The sequence below is a fragment of the Scyliorhinus torazame genome, chromosome 5, assembly GCF_047496885.1.
Source record: "Scyliorhinus torazame isolate Kashiwa2021f chromosome 5, sScyTor2.1, whole genome shotgun sequence".
In the NCBI taxonomy this organism is placed as follows: domain Eukaryota; kingdom Metazoa; phylum Chordata; class Chondrichthyes; order Carcharhiniformes; family Scyliorhinidae; genus Scyliorhinus; species Scyliorhinus torazame.
Window position 1 is genome coordinate 131,391,924 of NC_092711.1, and position 21,259 is coordinate 131,413,182.

General features: G+C 54.5%; 2 protein-coding genes across 2 annotated transcripts in view; one reads left to right on the forward strand and one right to left on the reverse strand.

Moving 5' to 3' along the window:
* Nucleotides 1-826: 826 nt before the first annotated feature.
* On the reverse strand, nt 827-4,140 carry LOC140419777 (uncharacterized). The gene is made up of 2 exons (XM_072503772.1): nt 3,977-4,140; nt 827-3,678 (listed from the first exon to the last, which is right to left on the reverse strand). The coding sequence occupies exon 2, from the start codon at nt 3,342-3,344 to the stop codon at nt 2,250-2,252; it is 1,095 nt and encodes a 364-aa protein (XP_072359873.1). The 5' UTR covers nt 3,345-3,678; nt 3,977-4,140; the 3' UTR covers nt 827-2,249.
* Nucleotides 4,141-4,157: 17 nt separating this feature from the next.
* LOC140417917 (uncharacterized) overlaps nt 4,158-21,259 on the forward strand; it is a 177,418-nt gene continuing 160,316 nt past the window's right edge. The window contains exons 1-2 of the mRNA XM_072501349.1: nt 4,158-4,292; nt 13,432-14,491. Coding sequence (XP_072357450.1) covers nt 13,442-14,491 — 1,050 coding nt within the window. The 5' untranslated portion in view covers nt 4,158-4,292; nt 13,432-13,441. The remainder of the gene's footprint in view (nt 4,293-13,431; nt 14,492-21,259) is intronic.

The following is a 21,259-nucleotide window of genomic DNA, read 5'->3' on the forward strand; positions in this document are numbered from 1 at the left end:
AGGCAAGTGGTGAGGATGACAAAAATAGTCCATATATACACAGGTTAGGTGAGTGGTCAAAAACCTGGCAGATGGTATATAAATAGGAAAATGTGAAGTTATGCACTTTGGTAGGAAGAATAAATCAGCTGAATATTATTTAAATGGAGAAAGACTGCAGAAAGCTGCATCTCAGAGAGATTTGGGGGCCCTCGTGCATAACTTACAAAAAGCTAGCATGTCGGTTCAGCAGGTGATCAGGAAGGAAAATGGGATGTTGGCCTTTATTTCAAAGGGAATGGAGTTTAAAAATAGGGAAGTCCTCAGAAAACTGTGCAAGGCACTAGTTAGACCACATCTGGAATACTCTGTACAGTGTTGTTCTATGGAATTTAGAAGAATGAGAGGTGACCTTATTGAGGCAGGTAGGATTCGACAGGGTAGATGCTGAGAGGATGTTTCCTCTTGTGGGAGAGTCTAGGACCAGAGGGCAGAATCTCAGAGTAAGAGGGCCGCCCCATTTCAGACAGAGATGAGGAGGAATTGCCCCTCTCGGAGGGTGGTGAATGTGTGGAATTCTTTCCCGCAGAGAGCTGTAAAGGCTGGGCCGTTAAGTATGTTCAAGGCCGGAACAAACAGATTTTTAATCAGTGAGGGAATCAAGGGTGTATGGGGATAAGGCGGGGAAGTGGAGTTGAGGATTATCACATCAGATCAGTCACAATCTCACTGAATGGGCGGAGCAGACTCGATGGGCTGAATGGTCTACTTCTGCTCCTACGTCTTATGGTCTGAGGAGAAGGGAGCTCTGAATCCACTATTATCTCTGTTCTCCCGATCGGGTAACTACTTTTTAAATACAATGGAATTTTATTCAAGAGGCTTGTTCACATCCCAAAGGCTGAATTGTAGTGTAACGTACATTAAAAAAATCATAAAATTCAACAATAACGTAAGGAATCAAGCTAAAATGTAAATCCTGTAACAACAATAAACAAATCCACCAGGTAACAGGGAAGTTGTGGACAAGATATTAAAAGAAGGAATATTGAATCACAATTCTATTACAATTACAGCCCAATAGACCACTCCTGTATTACAGGCTCTGAAATACATAAAAATCTCATAATTTAAGAATTTCATTGAACATAGAACATACAGTGCAGAAGGAGGCCATTCGGCCCATCGAGTCTGCACCGACCCACTTGAGCCCTCACGTCCACCCTATCCCCATAACCCAATAACCCCTCCTAACCTTTTTGGTCACTAAGAGTAATTTATCATGGCCAATCCAGGACCGGACCATGTAAGGAATGACTCTGTCTGTATTATTGCAGAGCTGTTAATAAAGTCAGTAAAAGGCAAGTGTTGTTGGGAGTTTGATTATCTGGTGGCTGAAACCACAAGATTCAATGTTTAGAGTCAACAAGATGAACAAGGAAACACATCAGGGCCCAAAACTCCAGCTGGATATTCACAGGAGAAAGTCTGTTATCAAACACCTCGAATGGATAGAACAGAAAGATCCCAACTGTAAGAAACCCTCAAATCATCTGTAAATATCTTGCAAACTGACAGCTGGAACTTATCAACATTTGAAACACATTGAAGTCAATAGGAGGATGAAGATGGTTAAATGTTCCATATGTAACTTGATGATATTGCCTTACATTGGTAGACTCAGGAATGTCACAAAACATTTTAAATCTTTGTACTGTTGTCAGATTGGAAACTTAAACCTGCTGTTTTCCCTTTCAGTCAGGAACAGATCCCAATTTTACACCAATCTCTGATTTGACAGCACAGTGGTTAACACAGCTGCTTCACAGCTTCAGGGTCCCAGGTTCGATTCCTGGCTTGGGTCACCGTCTGTGCAAAGTCTGCACGTTCTCCCCGTGTCTGCGTGGGTTTCCTCCCACAGTCCAAAGATGTGCAGGTTAGGTGGATTGGAGATGATAGATACCCTTAGTGTCCAAATGGGGTTACTGTGATAGGGTAGAGACGTGGGCTTAAGTGGGGTGCTCTTTCCTAAGGGCTGGTGCAGACTCGATGGGCCAAATGGCCTCCCTCTGCACTGTAAATTCTATGATTCTGACATTTCAGAATTCACCATTGTTCTTCCTGACTCTAAACACAGTTGTAAAGGAGCTTTCTGCTCCGTGTCTAGGAGCTCTGAGCCATGGAAGAGAGTGGCTGGGCTGCATTTCTTACACACTTCGGGATTCACCTACAAGTTCAGTCCTGGATATGACTTGCAGCAGCAATACAACTCATTTGTGAACTCGCTGGTGTGTCAGTAAGTGAGATGACTGCGAGAATCCCTTTCCACACACTGAGCACATGAACGGCCTCTCCCCAGTGTGAACCCGCTGGTGTCTCAGCAGGTGGGATGACTGAGTGAATCCCTTCCCACATGTAGAACACATGAACGGCCTCTCCCCAGTGTGAACCTGTTGGTGTTTCAGCAGGTGAGATGACTGAGTGAATCTCTTCCCACACACAAAGCAGGTGAATGGCCTCTCCCCAGTGTGAACGCGCTGGTGAACCAGTAGGTCAGATGACTGAGTGAATCCTTTTGCACACACGGAGCAGGTGAATGGTCTCTCCCCAGTGTGAACCCGCTGGTGCATCAGAAGTTGGTATGACTGAATGAATCCCTTCCCACATTCAGAGCAGGTGAATGGTCTCTCCCCAGTGTGACCTCGCTGGTGTGTCAGCAGATGGGATGACTGAGTGAATCCCTTCCCACACACGGAGCAGGTGTACGGCCTCTCCCCAGTGTGAACTCGTTGGTGTGTCAGGAGGTGGTGTGACAGAGTGAACCCTTTTCCACAGTTGGAGCAGGTGAATGGCCTCTCCCCAGTGTGAACACGCTTGTGTGTAAGTAGATCAGATGACTGAATGAAACCTTTCCCACACTCGGAGCAGGTGAACAGTTTCTCCCCAGTGTGAAGTCGCTGGTGTATTCGCAGATACTTACTGCTTTTAAAGCTCTTCTCACAGTCGGAACATTTAAAAGGTCTCTGATCACTGTGTACAAGTTGATGTTCAGTGAGCTGAGATGACTGAGTGAATCCTTTCCCACACACAGAGCAGGTGAATGGCCTCTCCCCAGTGTGGACTTCCTCATGTGCCAGAAGATCAGACGAGTAAGCAAATTCCTTCCCACACATGAAGCATCTGAATGGCCTCTCCCCAGTGTGAACATGCTGGTGTGTCGACAGACTTGATAACTTAGGAAAACCATCTCCACAGAGGGAGAAAGTGAAAGGTCTCTCCCCAGTGTCATTGCATTGATCATTATCCAACTCGAATGGGAAAATTAATCCCATCCCACATTCCCCATATGTCCACGGTTTCTCCATGATACAGTTGTGTCTCTCCAGTTTGGATGACCAGTTGAAGCCTTGCCCGCGCACAGGACACGTGTACGGTTCCTCCCCGCTGTGAATGGTGTGATGTATTTTCAAACTGTGCAACTGGTTGAAGCTCTTTCCACAGTCAGTTCACTGGATCACTCTCACTCAGGTGTGTGTGTATATCGGTGCTTTTCCAGACACACTGATGTTTGGAATCTTTTCCCAGACAGAACAGACAAAGGCCGATGATATTCAGTTCCTGATGAATCGAGTGACTGTCAGATTTTGACATGATGACTGCTCTGACTTTCCCATCTGGACCTTTGTTTCTTCTAACTCCCTGTAAGAGGCGTTTACAGAAGTTATCAGTGTAAATACAGGATATAAATTCAGAACAGATTCTAGTTTATATGTTACATTCCCCCAAATCTATGAATCTCTGTCCTATTCCTCTCCCTCTCTCCTCATTGTTCCAGACTCAGTCTCCTGCAGATTCTTTTCTCTCCAGATTCTCTCTCCTGTCCTTAAACTGGTGACTTAGACTGTGGCTCAAGCCCACACTTTAACTCTCATTTCTAACAAATACAATTCACAACAACAATTTATCTTTAATGATTTTAATGTCCAGAAACATTCACCTTTTCCCAGTTGGGCCTTTGGCTGAAGTTGGTCCAGGGTGAAGCCGGAAGCGGGAGATCGAGATTCCGGACCAGGAAAGAGGGCGGGGCTGGAGGACCGAGCTGGAGCGGCTGGTCCTCCAACCAATCGGAGTGAATGAACGGGCGGGACTGGAGGACCGAGCGGGAGCGGCTGGTCCTCCAACCAATCGGAATGAATGAGGGGGCGGAGCAACAGGAGTACCCCCCCCGCGCAGGCGTAGATGGCGTTGTGACGAGCATGCGCAGTGTCGGTGCCAGAATCGGACGCAGGAGCTGGTGTTCAATCTGCGGGGCGGTAAGAGATATCCCCGGGCAGGTGAAGAATTGAGCTGTTGAACTGGGAAGATTTGTAAATAACTTATGTGGACTTTCAGACCCCAATAAAAAAACCTGCTTTCTCCAAGAGCAGCTGCGGGGTTTTTGATGACAAACCCCGGTTATCGGCCGCCATCTTGATCGCAGGAGGTTGCAGCAGGCGCATGCGCATTTGCGCTCTCCCTGTCATAGGCTGAGAGAATGTTGTGCATTTCTGGCCTGGATCGACAGTGATGGATTCTGGAAGCTCCTTTTATAGGGGGTTAGAATGGGAGGATTTACACACAGCAAACTCAAACTAAATATCACATCAAGGTCAGACAGAGTCACACGTTTCATCAGGATCTGAAGATCATTGGCCTTTGATTATGATGTGGAGATGCCAGTGGGCACAGTAAGAAGTCTTGACAACACCAGGTTAAAGTCCAACAAGTTTATTTGGAATCACTAGCTTTTGGAGGGCAGCTCCTTCATCGGGTGAGTGAAAGAGGGCGTAGGGGAGTGACTCACCTGATGAAGGAGCTGCCCTCCGAAAGCTAGTGATTCCCAACAAACCTGTTGGGCTTTAACCTGGTGTTGTAAGACTTCTTACTGTGCCTTTGATTATGGAAGGCAAAAGGTTTACTTGTGTGTGTGGGAGAAAAGATGTCAGGTGCCGGTATCTAGGTATTTACATTGTGTATCTTGTGTTGCACTATTACGGATTTTCTGTTCTTTTCATGTACTAAATGATCTGTTTGAGCTGCATGCAGAAAATACTTTTCACTACCTCGGTACATGTGACAATAAACAAATCCAAAGATAGAAATGTGACTGGAAAAAAAGCACATCTGGAGAACCGGATTCAGTTCTGGGCACCACATCTTTTTTAAAAAAATATTTTTTATTAAGGTTTTTTAACAACACAATTTTTCCCCTTACAAACAGTAACCCCCCCCCCCCCCCGTAACAAAATAACGCAAAATCTCCCTGAGCAAGATATATACATGGCAAGATGGTATATTTACATAGCTTTATACACTGGCTCTTGGCCGCACGTACTGTTTCCCCCCACCCTCCATGCCATCCACTACTCCAAATATTGCTAGCCCCCAGCTTGGCTTGAACCGGACTTTCACCACCTGGGATATTACTCCCGCCACTCCTCTCCAGAACCCCTCCAATGCCGGGCATGACCAAAACATATGGACATGGTTCGCCGGGCTCCCTGAACATCTTTCACATCTATCCTCTACCCCAAAGAACCTACTCAACCTCGCCCTCATCAAATGCACTCTGTGAACCACCTTAAATTGTATCAGACTGAGCCTGGCACACGAGGAGGAGGTATTAACCCTACCCAGGGCATCGGCCCATAGCCCTTCCTCAATCTCCTCCCCCAGCTCCTCCCATTTACCTTTCAATTCTTCTACTAGCGCTTCCCCCTCTTCTTTCATCTCTTGGTATATTTCCGACACCTTGCCCTCCCTGACCCAAACCCCCGAGATCACGCTATCTTGAACTTCTTGTGCCGGGAGCAACGGAAATTCCCTCACCTGTCGCCTCACAAAAGCCCTCACCTGCATATATCTAAATGCATTTCCCAGGGGTAACTCAAATTTCTCCTCCAGTGCCCCTAGGCTCGCAAATATCCCGTCAATGAACAGGTCCCCCATTCTTCTTATCTCTGCCCGATGCCAGCCTTGGAACCCCCCGTCCATCTTCCCCGGGACAAACCGGTGGTTACCCCTGATCGGGGACCACACCGATGCTTCCATTGCACCCCTGTGCCTTCTCCACTGGCCCCAGATCCTTAGTGTTGCCGCCACCACCGGGCTTGTGGTGTATTTTGTCGGCGAGAGCGGCAGCGGTGCCGTTACCAACGCCCCCAGGCTCGTTCCTTTACAGGACGCCATCTCCATCCTCTTCCATGCCGCCCCCTTCTCCCTCTATGACCCACTTGCGGATCATCGCCACGTTTGCTGCCCAGTAGTAACTCCCTAGGTTTGGCAAAGCCAACCCTCCTCGGTCCCTGTTGCGTTCCAAGAACCCTCTCCTAACCCTCGGGGTCTTATTTGCCCAAACATACCCCATAATACTCCTACCTACTCTCTTAAAAAAGCCCTTGGTGATCACGATGGGGAGGCACTGAAACACAAACAAAAACCTCGGAAGGACCACCATTTTGACCGACTGCACCCTACCCGCCAACGAGAGCGGGAGCATGTCCCATCTTTTAAAATCCTCCTCCATTTGCTCCACCACCCTCGTCAAATTCAGTTTATGTAGGGCCCCCCAACCTCTGGCTATCTGGATCCCCAGATACCGAAAACTCCTCTCCGCCCTCCTCAGCGGTAGGTCCCCTATCCCTCGTTCTTGGTCCCCTGCCTGTAATACAAAAAGCTCACTCTTCTCTACATTAAGCTTGTAGCCCGAGAACTCTCCAAACTCCTTCAGAGTTTGCATGACCTCCACCATCCCCTCCATTGGGTCCGCCACGTATAGCAGCAGGTCATCTGCATATAGCGATACCCGATGCTCCTCTCCCCGCGGACTATCCCCCTCCATTTCTGAGACTCCCTAAGTGATATGGCCAAGGGCCCGATCGCCAATGCAAACAACAGGGGGGACAGGGGGCACCCCTGCCTCGTCCCTCGGTACAGCCGAAAGTACTCCGACCTCCGCCGGTTCGTCACTACGCTCGCCACCGGGGCGCTGTAAAGGAGCTTAACCCATCTAATAAACCCTCCCCCGAACCCAAACCTGCGCAATACCTAGAGAGGTACTCCCACTCTACTCAGTCAAAGGCTTTTTCCGCGTCCATAGCTGCCACTATCTCCGCCACTATCTCCGCCTCTCCCTCCTCCGATGTCATCATTATCACGTTTAAGAGCCGCCGCACGTTGGTATTTAACTGCCTGCCCTTTACGAATCCCGTTTGGTCCTCGTGAATCACCCCCGGGACACAGTCCTCAATCCTAGTGGCCAGTACCTTCGCCAATAGCTTAGCATCCACATTGAGGAGCAAAATCGGCCTGTACGATCCACATTGCAGTGGATCCTTGTCTCGCTTTAGAATCAAGGAGATTGTCGCCTCCAACATTGTCTGGGGCAGGGTTCCCTCCTCTCTTGCCTCGTTGAAGGTCCTCACTAGTAGCGGGGCCAGCAGGTCCACATATTTTCTATAGAACTCCACCGGGAACCCGTCCGGCCCCGGGGCCTTCCCCGCCTGCATGCTCCCCAAACCCTTACTCAACTCCTCCAACCCAATTGGTGCCCCCAAACCAACCGCCTCCTGCTCCTCCACCCTCGGGAACCCCAGCTGGTCCAGGAATCGCCTCATCCCCCCTTCCCCACCTGGGGGCTGGGATCTGTACAGCTCTTCATAGAAGTCCTTGAATATCTTATTTATTTTCGTTGCACTTCGAACCGTGGCTCCCCTTCCATCTTTGATTCCCCCTATTTCCCTCGCTGCCGCCCTCTTACGGAGCTGGTGCGCCAGCATCCGACTAGCCTTTTCCCCGTACTCGTAAGTCACCCCTTGCGCCTTCCTCCACTGTGCCTCCGCCTTGCCCGTGGTCAGCAGGTCAAACTCCGTCTGGAGCCGTCGCCTTTCCCCAAGTAATCTTTCCTCCGGGGTCTCTGCGTACCTCCTGTCCACTCGCAAGATCTCCCCCACTAACCTCTCCCATTCCATTCCCTCTGTCTTCTCCCTATGAGTCCTGATGGAGATCAGCTCTCCCCTGATCACCTCCTTCAACGCCTCCCATACCACCCCCACTCGCACCTCCCCGTTGTCGTTGGCCTCCAAGTACCTTTCGATACGCCCCCTCACTTTCCCACACACCACCTCGTCCGCCAGCAGTCCCACATCCAGCCGCCACAGCGGGCGTTGGTCCCTCTCCTCTCCCAGCTTCAGTTCCACCCAGTGCGGGGCATGGTCCAAAACGGCTATGGCCGAATACTCCGTCCCCTCCACTCTCGGGATGAGCGCCCTGCCCAGAACAAAGAAATCTAACCGGGAGTAAGCCTTATGCACGTGGGAGAAAAAAGAAAATTCCCTGGCCTGCGGTCTTGCAAACCTCCATGGGTCCACTCCCCCCATCTGATCCATAAACCCCCTAAGTTCCTTGGCCGCCGCCAGCCTCCTTCCCGTCCTTGATCTGGAGCGGTCCAGTGCTGGGTCCAGCACCGTGTTGAAATCCCCTCCCATTATTAGTCCTCCTACCTCCAGGTCCGGAATGCGCCCCAACATGTGCTTCATAAATCCCGCATCATCCCAGTTCGGGGCGTGTACATTTACCAACACCACCCACGTCCCCTGTAACTTACCGCTCACCATCACGTATCGACCTCCATTGTCCACTACGATAGTCTTGGCCTCAAATGACACATGCTCGACTAGCCATCTCCTTTTCTGGGCCAGTCCCTTGTCCGCGTCTCCCTCACTCTCCAGTCCCCCAGCCGGGGGACCCCCGTCCCAGCCACCTCTTCTGTGTCCCGTTCTCTTTCGGCCAGTGCAGCAGCAACCCTTCCCCCCCTCCTCTCCCCCCTCCCTCCTCTCCCCCCCTCCCTCCTCTCCCCCCCTCCCTCCTCTCCCCCCCTCCCTCCTCTCCCCCCCTCCCTCCTCTCCCCCCCTCCCTCCTCTCCCCCCCTCCCTCCTCTCCCCCCCTCCCTCCTCTCCCCCCCCTCCCTCCTCTCCCCCCCCTCCCTCCTCTCCCCCCCCTCCCTCCTCTCCCCCCCCTCCCTCCTCTCCCCCTCCCTCCCTCCTCTCTCCCCCCCTCCCTCCTCTCCCCCCCTCCCTCCTCTCCCCCCCCCTCCCTCCTCTCTCCCCCCCTCCCTCCTCTCCCCCCCCCTCCCTCCTCTCCCCCCCCTCCCTCCTCTCCCCCCCCCTCCCTCCTCTCCCCCCCCCTCCCTCCTCTCCCCCCCCCTCCCTCCTCTCCCCCTCCCTCCTCTCCCCCCCCTCCTCTCCCCCCCCTCCCTCCTCTCCCCCTCCCTCCTCTCCCCCCCTCCCTCCTCTCCCCCCCTCCCTCCTCTCCCCCCCTCCCTCCTCTCCCCCCCTCCCTCCTCTCCCCCCCTCCCTCCTCTCCCCCCCTCCCTCCTCTCCCCCCCTCCCTCCTCTCCCCCCCCTCCCTCCTCTCCCCCCCCTCCCTCCTCTCCCCCCCCTCCCTCCTCTCCCCCCCCTCCCTCCTCTCCCCCCCTCCCTCCTCTCCCCCCCTCCCTCCTCTCCCCCCCTCCCTCCTCCCCCCCCCCCCCCCCCCGCTAGATCCCCGTCTAGCTTTTTTGCTCCCCCCCATATCCCTCCCGTAAGTCAGCTGACACCTGCTGATCCCGGCTTCCCCCGCCATCCCTTTGACCCCCCCGTGTGGGAATCTCCCAATCAATGTACATTCCTTTGTTCCCCTTCCCGCCTTTCTTGCCGCACGCGGGAAAGACAACCCCGCGCTTTCCAAAGCTTGCCCCGCCCCCCCATGGTGCAGCTCCTGTCGTGGCCTTGTCCCTCTCCCCCAGCCCATATATCCTTTCCTGCGCGTGGTTGACCCCCTATGTACAACAAACATCATACTTCAACCCTCAAACACCCCCCTCCCACACATACCCTCAATTAGAGTCCAATTTTTCAGCTAGTATAAAGGTCCACGCCTCTTCGGGCGTTTCGAAGTAGTGGTGTTGGCCATTATGTGTAACCCACAGTCGCGCTGGCTGCAGCATTCCAAATTTCACCCCTTTCCGGTGCAGCACCGCTTTGGCCCGGTTGAAGCCCGCTCTCCGCTTAGCGACCTCCGCGCTCCAGTCCGGGTATATTCTGATCTCCGCATTGTCCCACTTGCTGCTCCGTTCCTTCTTGGCCCATTTCAGGACCCTCTCTCTGTCCGTAAACCGGTGAAATCTCACCACCATCGCCCTTGGCGGCTCTTTTGCCTTGGGCTTCCTCGCTAGCACTCGGTGCGCCCCATCCAGCTCCAGCAATCCCGGGGAGGGGCCTCCGCACCCATCAGCGTCCCGATCATTGTGCCCGCATATGCCGCGGCATCGGCCCCCTCCACTCCTTCTGGGAGACCCAGGATCCTCAAGTTGTTTCTCCTTGATCTGTTCTCCAGGTCTTCGAGTCTTCCCGCCCACGTCCTGTGTAGCGCCTCGTGCCGCTCCACTCTCTCCGCCAGGCCCACGAGCTCGTCTCCGTTCTCACTCACTTTTTCCTTGATCTCCTGGATCTTCTCCTCTTGGGTTTCTGGGTTGCTCCAAGTCTTTCAACCATTGCCAGTATAGGCGCCACCATCTCCTTACGCAGCTCCTCGAAGCAGCACTTGATGAACTCTTTCATCTCCTCTCTGTCCGTGGGCGCCGCCATTTTGTTTTTTTCTCTTTCTTCTTTCTTCTCCCGCTGCTCCAGAGCCGCTTTTTTCGCCGTTTCGCTGCGGGTCCGATCCATGCAGGTTTGTAGGGGACCTCTCTCCTTCCTTCCCCACGGGTTGGGTTTTTTTTAAAGTGCCGTTGGGGCTCTGTTAGCGGGCCCAAAAGTCCGTTTTCGCGGGAGCTGCCGAATCGCGCGGCTTAGCTCCGCATCGCCGCAACCCGGAAGTCTGGGCACCACATCTTAAAACACAAACTGTGTTGGTCTTGGAGGATGTGCAGATTTACACATTTACGTCGATGATGACATTTGAAATAAAAACAGAAATTTTTTCGAACAAGTTAACAGAGAATGTTGGAACTAACAGGGCTGGCGATAAGAAATGAAGTTAATGTTTTGAGTCTAATAGGCCTCCTCCAGTTCCAACATTTTCTGCTTTTATTTACCTTAATGCTCCCAGAAGAGAGCAATCCTTCAGCCTTATTTTCTCCGACATTTATTTCCCTGAAATGTCTATCCAATTTCCTTTATAAATCATTCACCATCACCACTTACACCATCCTTGCAGGCAGTGAGTTCTAAGCATTATCTCTTGCTGTGTTAAAAAGGCACTCCTGTCCCCTGTACCTCTTGTGTCCCCTAATCGTGAGCATCACCCAATGGAATCATTATTTTCATTGTGTACCTGGTTTAAACCTGTGTAAATATTGTACAACTCGTATCAAATCTCCCCTCAACTCCTTTGCTCCAAGGAGAACAGCCTCAGCTTCTCCAAACCAACCTTGTATCGAAATTCCCTTTCTCGTGGAACCATTCCGGTAAATTTGCTCTGCATCCTCTTCAAAGCAATGAGGTGAACAAAACGAGACATGATCCTTTCGCTGTGATTCAACCAGAGCTTTACTTGCCCAGCTTTTGTATCCAATACCTCTATTTATGAATCCTTAGATCCCACATATTTTACTAACTGCTTTCTTAATGATGGATGTAACAACAAAGTTATACAAAGGAGAACCAGTGGACGTGATCTATTTAGATTTCCAGAATGCCTTTGACAAGGTGTCATATAGGAGGCTGTTAAACAAGTTAAGAGACCATGGTATTAAGGGTACACTACTGGCATGGATAGAGGATTGGCTGACTGGCAAAAGGCAGAGAGTGGGAATAAGGGGGTCTTTTTCAGCCAATGACTGGTGGTGTGCCTCAGAGGTCAATGTTGGGACCACAACTTTTCACAATATACACTAACAATCTGGATGAAGGAACTGAGGGCACTGTTGCTAAGTTTGCAGATGATACAAAGATATGCCGAGGGGCAGGTAGTATTGAGGAGGCAGGGGGATTGCAGAAGGACTTGGACAGGCTAGGAGAGTGGGCAAAGAAGTGGTCGATGGAATACAATGCGGAAAAATGTGAGGTTGTGCACTTTGGTAGGAAGAATAGAGGCATAGACTATTTTCTAAATGGGAAAAGGCTGAGGAAATCAGAAGCACAAAGAGACTTGGGAGACCTAGTGCAAGTTAAGTCAAGTCGGCAGTTAGGAAGGCAAATGCAATGTTAGCCTTCATGTCGAGAGGGTTAGAATACAAGACTAGGGATGTACTTCTGAGGCTGCATAAGGCTCTGGTCAGACCCCATTTGGAATATTGTGAGCAGTTTTGGGCCCCTATCTAAGGAAAGATGTTCCGGCCTTGGAAAGGGTCTAGAGGAGGTTCACAAGAATTATCCCTGGAATGAAGAGCTTGTGGTATGAGGAGTGATTGAAGACTCTGGGCCTTGGAGTTTAGAAGGATGAGGGGGGATCTTTTTTTAAAATTTAGAATCCCAATTCTTTTTTTTTCCCCAATTAAGGGGCAATTTAGCGAGGCCAATCCACCTAAGCTGCACATCTTCGGGTTGAGGGGGTCTCCCACACAAACACTGGGAGAATATGCAAACTCCACGCGGACAGTGACCCGAGGCCAGGATCGAACCCGGGTCCTCGGCTCTGTGAGTCAGCAGAGCTAACCGCTGCGCCACCGTGCTGCCCAGATGAGGGGGGGATCTTATTGAAACTTACAGAATCCTGCGAGGCCTGGATAGAGTGGACGTGGAGAGGATGTTTCCACTTGTAGGAAAAACTAGAACCAGAGGACATAGCCTCAGACTGAAAGGATGATCCTTTAAAACTGAGATGAGGAGGAATTTCTTCTGCCAGAGGGTGGTGAACCTGTGGAACTCTTTGCCGCAGAAGGCTGCAGAGGCCAAATCACCGAGTGTCTTTAAGACAGAGATAGATAGGTTTTTGATCAATAAGGAGATCAGGGATTATGGGGCGAAGGCAGGACAATGGGGATAAGAATGAGCATCACCCAATGGAATGATTGAATGGTGGAGCAGATCCAATGGCTGAATGGACTAATTCTGCTCCTTTGTCTTATGGTCTTAATATGACCCCCCACTTTCAGAGATTTGTGTATATTAATCCCCAGGACTCTCTGACCCTGTACACCCTTTGGAACTGCACCAGAAAGTATATATTTCCTCTCCCTATTCCTTCGGCACTCACTGGTGTACCAGCTGGTGTATCAGCAGTTGTGATCATCAATGAAATCACTCCTCACACAGCGAGTGGACGAACTGCGTCTTGCCCAGTGTGAACTCGCTATTGTGCGACTCACAGATGTAGGCCCAGACTGTCTGGCGGGTCGCCTTCTCTGAAGACCATTCGTGGACCAGTAGCACTTCCTATGACAATCCATAAACTTTGATGGTCACTTTTTCCTGTTTTAAATTCATTTTCCAGGATTTTGGAAATGGAGGATTTGGAAGTGGGAAACTCAAACCAGAGATCAAATCAAGACCTGACCGAGTGGCTCAATTCATCAGGACCTGACGATGATCAGCCTTTGAACGTGGAAGGGAAAAGCACTGTTCGCAGTGACGAGAAACTGTACACGTGCTCTGTGCCTGGTCAAGGGTTTAGTCGATCATCTGACCTGTCGAGACACGAGTGCAGTCACACCAGGGAGAATCCATGGAAATGTGGGGACTGTGGGAAAGGATTCAATTACCCATCAGAGCTGGAAATTCATCGACGTAGTCACACTGGGGAGAGGCCGTTCAGCTGTCCCAACTGTGGGAAGGGATTCACTTGTTCCTCTACCTTGCTGACGCATCAGCGAGCTCACACTGGGGTGAGACCATTCACCTGCTCCGTGTGTGGGAAGGGATTCACTCGGTCAACCATCCTGCTGAAACACCAGCGGGTCCACACTGGGGAGCGACCTTTTAAATGCCCAGACTGTGGGAAATGCTACAAAAGTTCTGGGGACCTGATGCGGCATCAACGTGTTCACACTGACGAGAGACCGTTCGGGTGCTCTTACTGTGGGTCAACGTTCAGGCGATTAACCGAACTCACCGTACATCAGCGGGTTCACACAGGAGAGAGGCCGTTCAGTTGCTCCGATTGTGGGAAGGGATTCATTCAGTCCTCCCACCTGCTGACGCACCATTTAGTCCACACCGGGGAGAGGCCGTTCACCTGCTCCGAGTGTGGGAAGGGATTCACTTGTTCATCGCACCTGCTGACACATCAGCGGGTTCACACCGGGGAGAGGCCGTTCATTTGCTCCGTGTGTGGGAAGGGATTCACTCAGTCATCCACCCTGCTGAAACACCGGCGGCTTCACACAGGGGAGAGGCTGTTCATCTGCTCTGAGTGTGGGAAGGGATTCACTCAGTCATCCAACTTGCTGACACACCAGCAAATTCACACTGGGGAGAAGCCGTTCACCTGCTCGGAGTGTGGGAAAGGATTTGCTCAGTCATCCACTTTGCTGAGACACCAGCGAGTTCACAAGTAACCACAGTGATGGACGTTTGTGGCTGAACCGTGTTCATTGGGGTCTGTTTTTGCTGATGTATCGTTAGTATGAAGAGTAAAAGTCAAATAAATCAACTTTCTGTTAAAGACACCGTGTGGAGTCTTTTTGATATTTCTAACGCAAGATAGTTCCTTTTGAAAGACTCTCCCCTGTCTCCTCCATCCTCACCTCCAAGTGTGAGGACCTCATGGGGCTTCTTCGTCACTAAGGTTGAGACAATCTGATCAGCTGCTTCCCTCCCTCCCACGAACCCACCGGGGACAAACTGCCTCTGACATTGCCTGTCTTAGGCCTGAACTCGCATCTTTCTCGAGATTCTTTGCCTTTATCTCTCCAGATTGGACGATGAGCTGAAGCCTCATCCACACACACACATCACAGATCCCAGAATAATGCTGGGGTGGCGGGTTGATCTTAGAGTTGTGGGAGCTGGGCGGGCAAGGCAGTGTTGGTAAGCCTTGAGAAAATGCTGCAAGGAAAGATGTTGTGAGAGGAGGGGGGGTGGTGGAGTGGTCTTTTTTTTTTTTAATTCGTGTTTATGACAGATGCAGTGATGGGGCCCCAATCCTCATTATCTGGACTACGTGACACCCAGCAAGAAAATATACGTCCAGGTGATGGAGCCTCGAAACTGATGGCAGGGCAAGGCTGTCCCGATTCAGACCCTGCTCCACAGCCCCCATTGCTATTCCAGCGATCCCGGCTCAGTCTCTACTCCACAGCCCCCATTATTGTCCCAGCGATACAGGCTCAGTCTCTGTCCCACAGCCCCCATTGCAGTCCCAGAGATCCCGGCTCAGTCTCTGTCCCACAGCCCCCATTGCTGTCCCAGCGATCCCGGCTCAGTCTCTACTCCACAGCCCCCATTGTTGTCCCAGTGATCCAGGCTCAGTCTCTGTCCCACAGCCCCCATTGCTGTCCCAGAGATCCCGGCTCAGTCTCTGTCCCACAGCCCCCATTGCTGTCCCAGCGATCCAGGCTCAGTCTCTGTCCCACAGCCCCCATTGCAGTCCCAGAAATCCCGGCTCAGTCTCTGTCCCACAGCCCCCATTGCTGTCCCAGCGATCCCGGCTCAGTCTCTACTCCACAGCCCCCATTATTGTCCCAGTGATCCAGGCTCAGTCTCTGTCCCACAGCCCCCATTGCTGTCCCAGAGATCCCGGCTCAGTCTCTGTCCCACAACCCCCATTGCTGCCCCAGCGATCCCGGCTCAGTCTCTGTCCCACAGCCCCCATTGCTGTTCCAGCGATCCCGGCTCAGTCTCTACTCCACAGCCCCCATTATTGTCCCAGTGATCCAGGCTCAGTCTCTGTCCCACAGCCCCCATTGCTGTCCCAGAGATCCCGGCTCAGTCTCTGTCCCACAACCCCCATTGCTGCCCCAGCGATCCCGGCTCAGTCTCTGTCCCACAGCCCCCATTGCTGTTCCAGCGATCCCGGCTCAGTCTCTGTCCCACAGCCCCCATTGCTGTCCCAGAGATCCCGGCTCAGTCTCTGTCCCACAGCCCCCATTGCTGTCCCAGCGATCCCGGCTCAGTCTCTGTCCCACTGCCCCCATTGCTGTCCCAGCGATCCCGTCTCAGTCTCTGTCCCACAGCCCCCATTGCTGTCCCTGAGATCCCGGCTCAGTCTCTGTCCCACAGCCCCCATTGCTGTCCCAGCGATCCAGGCTCAGTCTCCGTCCCACAGCCTCCATTGCTGTCCCAGAGATCCCGGCTCAGTCTCTGTCCCACAGCCCCCATTGCTGTCCCAGAGATCCCGGCTCAGTCTCTGTCCCACAGCCCCCATTGCTGTCCCAGAGATCCCGGCTCAGTCTCTGTCCCACAGCCCCCATTGCTGATCCACAGGTCCCGGCTCAGTCTCTGTCCCACAGCCCCCATTGACGTCCCAGCAATCCCGGCTCAGTCTCTGTCCCACAGCCCCCATTGCTGTCCCAGCGATCCCGGCTCAGTCTCTGTCCCACAGTCCCCATTGCTGTCCCAGAGATCCCGGCTCAGTCTCTGATCCACAGCCCCCATTGCTGTCCCACAGATCCCGGCTCAGTCTCTGTCCCACAACCCCCATTGCTGCCCCAGCGATCCCGGCTCAGTCTCTGTCCCACAGCCCCCATTGCTGTCCCAGCGATCCCGGCTCAGTCTCTGTCCCACAGCCCCCATTGCTGTCCCAGAGATCCCGGCTCAGTCTCTGTCCCACAGCCCCCATTGCTGTCCCAGCGATCCCGGCTCAGTCTCTGTCCCACAGCCCCCATTGCTGTCCCAGAGATCCCGGCTCAGTCTCTGTCCCACTGCCCCCATTGCTGTCCCAGCGATCCCGGCTCAGTCTCTGTCCCACAGCCCCCATTGCTGATCCACAGGTCCCGGCTCAGTCTCTGTCCCACAGCCCCCATTGACGTCCCAGCAATCCCGGCTCAGTCTCTGTCCCACAGCCCCCATTGCTGTCCCAGCGATCCCGGCTCAGTCTCTGTCCCACAGTCCCCATTGCTGTCCCAGAGATCCCGGCTCAGTCTCTGATCCACAGCCCCCATTGCTGTCCCACAGATCCCGGCTCAGTCTCTGTCCCACAGCCCCCATTGCAGTCCCAGAAATCCCGGCTCAGTCTCTGTCCCACAGCCCCCATTGCTGTCCCAGCGATCCCGGCTCAGTCTCGACTCCACAGCCCCCATTATTGTCCCAGTGATCCAGGCTCAGTCTCTGTCCCACAGCCCCCATTGCTGTCCCAGAGATCCCGGCTCAGTCTCTGTCCCACAGCCCCCATATCTGTCCCAGAGATCCCGGCTCAGTCTCTGTCCCACAGCCCCCATTGCTGATCCACAGGTCCCGGCTCAATCTCTGTCCCACAACCCCCATTGCTGCCCCAGCGATCCCGGCTCAGTCTCTGTCCCACAGCCCCCATTGCTGTTCCAGCGATCCCAGCTCAGTCTCTGTCCCACAGCCCCCATTGCTGTCCCAGAGATCCCGGCTCAGTCTCTGTCCCACAGCCCCCATTGCTGTCCCAGCGATCCCGGCTCAGTCTCTGTCCCACTGCCCCCATTGCTGTCCCAGCGATCCCGTCTCAGTCTCTGTCCCACAGCCCCCATTGCTGTCCCCGAGATCCCGGCTCAGTCTCTGTCCCACAGCCCCCATTGCTGTCCCAGCGATCCAGGCTCAGTCTCCGTCCCACAGCCTCCATTGCTGTCCCAGAGATCCCGGCTCAGTCTCTGTCCCACAGCCCCCATTGCTGTCCCAGCGATCCCGGCTCAGTCTCTGTCCCACAGCCCCCATTGCTGTCCCAGAGATCCCGGCTCAGTCTCTGTCCCACAGCCCCCATTGCTGATCCACAAGTCCCGGCTCAGTCTCTGTCCCACAGCCCCCATTGACGTCCCAGCAATCCCGGCTCAGTGTCTGTCCCACAGCCCCCATTGCTGTCCCAGCGATCCCGGCTCAGTCTCTGTCCCACAGTCCCCATTGCTGTCCCAGAGATCCCGGCTCAGTCTCTGATCCACAGCCCCCATTGCTGTCCCACAGATCCCGGCTCAGTCTCTGTCCCACAACCCCCATTGCTGCCCCAGCGATCCCGGCTCAGTCTCTGTCCCACAGCCCCCATTGCTGTCCCAGCGATCCCGGCTCAGTCTCTGTCCCACAGCCCCCATTGCTGTCCAAGAGATCCCGGCTCAGTCTCTGTCCCACTGCCCCCATTGCTGTCCCAGCGATCCCGGCTCAGTCTCTGTCCCACAGCCCCCATTGCTGTCCCAGCGATCCCGGCTCAGTCTCTGTCCCACTGCCCCCATTGCTGTCCCAGCGATCCCGTCTCAGTCTCTGTCCCACAGCCCCCATTGCTGTCCCCGAGATCCCGGCTCAGTCTCTGTCCCACAGCCCCCATTGCTGTCCCAGCGATCCAGGCTCAGTCTCCGTCCCACAGCCCCCATTGCTGTCCCAGAGATCCCGGCTCAGTCTCTGTCCCACAGCCCCCATTGCTGTCCCAGCGATCCAGGCTCAGTCTCTGTCCCACAGCCCTCATTGCTGTCCCACAGATCCCGGCTCAGTCTCTGTCCCACAGCCCCCATTGCTGTCCCAGCGATCCAGGCTCAGTCTCCGTCCCACTGCCCCCATTGCTGTCCCAGAGATCCCGGCTCAGTCTCTGTCCCACAGCCCCCATTGCTGTCCCAGCGATCCAGGCTCAGTCTCCGTCCCACAGCCCCCATTGCTGTCCCAGCGATCCCGGCTCAATCTCCTGTCCCACAGCCCCCATTGCTGTCCCACAGATCCAGGCTCAGTCTCTGTCCCACAGCCCCCATTGCTGTCCCAGCAATCCCGGCTCAGTCTCTGTCCCACAGCCCCCATTGCTGTCCCAGCGATCCCGATTCAGACCCTGCTCCACAGCCCCCATTGCTATTCCAGCGATCCCGGCTCAGTCTCTACTCCACAGCCCCCATTATTGTCCCAGCGATACAGGCTCAGTCTCTGTCCCACAGCCCCCATTGCAGTCCCAGAAATCCCGGCTCAGTCTCTGTCCCACAGCCCCCATTGCTGTCCCAGCGATCCCGGCTCAGTCTCTACTCCACAGCCCCCATTATTGTCCCAGTGATCCAGGCTCAGTCTCTGTCCCACAGCCCCCATTGCTGTCCCAGAGATCCCGGCTCAGTCTCTGTCCCACAGCCCCCATTGCTGTCCCAGCGATCCAGGCTCAGTCTCTGTCCCACAGCCCCCATTGCAGTCCCAGAAATCCCGGCTCAGTCTCTGTCCCACAGCCCCCATTGCTGATCCACAGGTCCCGGCTCAGTCTCTGTCCCACAACCCCCATTGCTGCCCCAGCGATCCCGGCTCAGTCTCTGTCCCACAGCCCCCATTGCTGTTCCAGCGATCCCGGCTCAGTCTCTGTCCCACAGCCCCCATTGCTGTCCCAGAGATCCCGGCTCAGTCTCTGTCCCACAGCCCCCATTGCTGTCCCAGCGATCCCGGCTCAGTCTCTGTCCCACTGCCCCCATTGCTGTCCCAGCGATCCCGTCTCATTCTCTGTCCCACAGCCCCCATTGCTGTCCCCGAGATCCCGGCTCAGTCTCTGTCCCACAGCCCCCATTGCTGTCCCAGCGATCCAGGCTCAGTCTCCGTCCCACAGCCTTCATTGCTGTCCCAGAGATCCCGGCTCAGTCTCTGTCCCACAGCCCCCATTGCTGTCCCAGCGATCCAGGCTCAGTCTCCGTCCCACAGCCCCCATTGCTGTCCCAGAGATCCCGGCTCAGTCTCTGTCCCACAGCCCCCATTGCTGATCCACAGGTCCCGGCTCAGTCTCTGTCCCACAGCCCCCATTGACGTCCCAGTGATCCCGGCTCAGTCTCTGTCCCACAGCCCCCATTGCTGTCCCAGCGATCCCGGCTCAGTCTCTGTCCCACAGTCCCCATTGCTGTCCCAGAGATCCCGGATCAGTCTCTGATCCACAGCCCCCATTGCTGTCCCACAGATCCCGGCTCAGTCTCTGTCCCACAACCCCCATTGCTGCCCCAGCGATCCCGGCTCAGTCTCTGTCCCACAGCCCCCATTGCTGTCCCAGCGATCCCGGCTCAGTCTCTGTCCCACAGCCCCCATTGCTGTCCCAGAGATCCCGGCTCAGTCTCTGTCCCACTGCCCCCATTGCTGTCCCAGCGATCCCGGCTCAGTCTCTGTCCCACAGCCCCCATTGCTGTCCCAGCGATCCCGGCTCAGTCTCTGTCCCACTGCCCCCATTGCTGTCCCAGCGATCCCGTCTCAGTCTCTGTCCCACAGCCCCCATTGCTGTCCCCGAGATCCCGGCTCAGTCTCTGTCCCACAGCCCCCATTGCTGTCCCAGCGATCCAGGCTCATTCTCCGTCCCACAGCCCCCATTGCTGTCCCAGAGATCCCGGCTCAGTCTCTGTCCCACAGCCCCCATTGCTGTCCCAGCGATCCAGGCTCAGTCTCCATCCCACAGCCCTCATTGCTGTCCCACAGATCCCGGCTCAGTCTCTGTCCCACAGATCCCGGCTCAGTCTCTGTCCCACAGCCCCCATTGCTGTCCCAGCGATCCAGGCTCAGTCTCTGTCCCACAGCCCCCATTGCTGTTCCAGCGATCCCGGCTCAGTCTCTGTCCCACAGCCCCCATTGCTGTCCCAGAGATCCCGGCTCAGTCTCTGTCCCACAGCCCCCATTGCTGTCCCAGCGATCCCGGCTCAGTCTCTGTCCCACTGCCCCCATTGCTGTCCCAGCGATCCCGTCTCAGTCTCTGTCCCACAGCCCCCATTGCTGTCCCAGAGATCCCGGCTCAGTCTCTGTCCCACAGCCCCCATTGCTGTCCCAGCGATCCAGGCTCAGTCTCCGTCCCACAGCCTTCATTGCTGTCCCAGAGATCCCGGCTCAGTCTCTGTCCCACAGCCCCCATTGCTGTCCCAGAGATCCCGGCTCAGTCTCTGTCCCACAGCCCCCATTGCTGTCCCAGAGATCCCGGCTCAGTCTCTGTCCCACAGCCCCCATTGCTGATCCACAGGTCCCGGCTCAGTCTCTGTCCCACAGCCCCCATTGACGTCCCAGTGATCCCGGCTCAGTCTCTGTCCCACAGCCCCCATTGCTGTCCCAGCGATCCCGGCTCAGTCTCTGTCCCACAGTCCCCATTGCTGTCCCAGAGATCCCGGCTCAGTCTCTGATCCACAGCCCCCATTGCTGTCCCACAGATCCCGGCTCAGTCTCTGTCCCACAACCCCCATTGCTGCCCCAGCGATCCCGGCTCAGTCTCTGTCCCACAGCCCCCATTGCTGTCC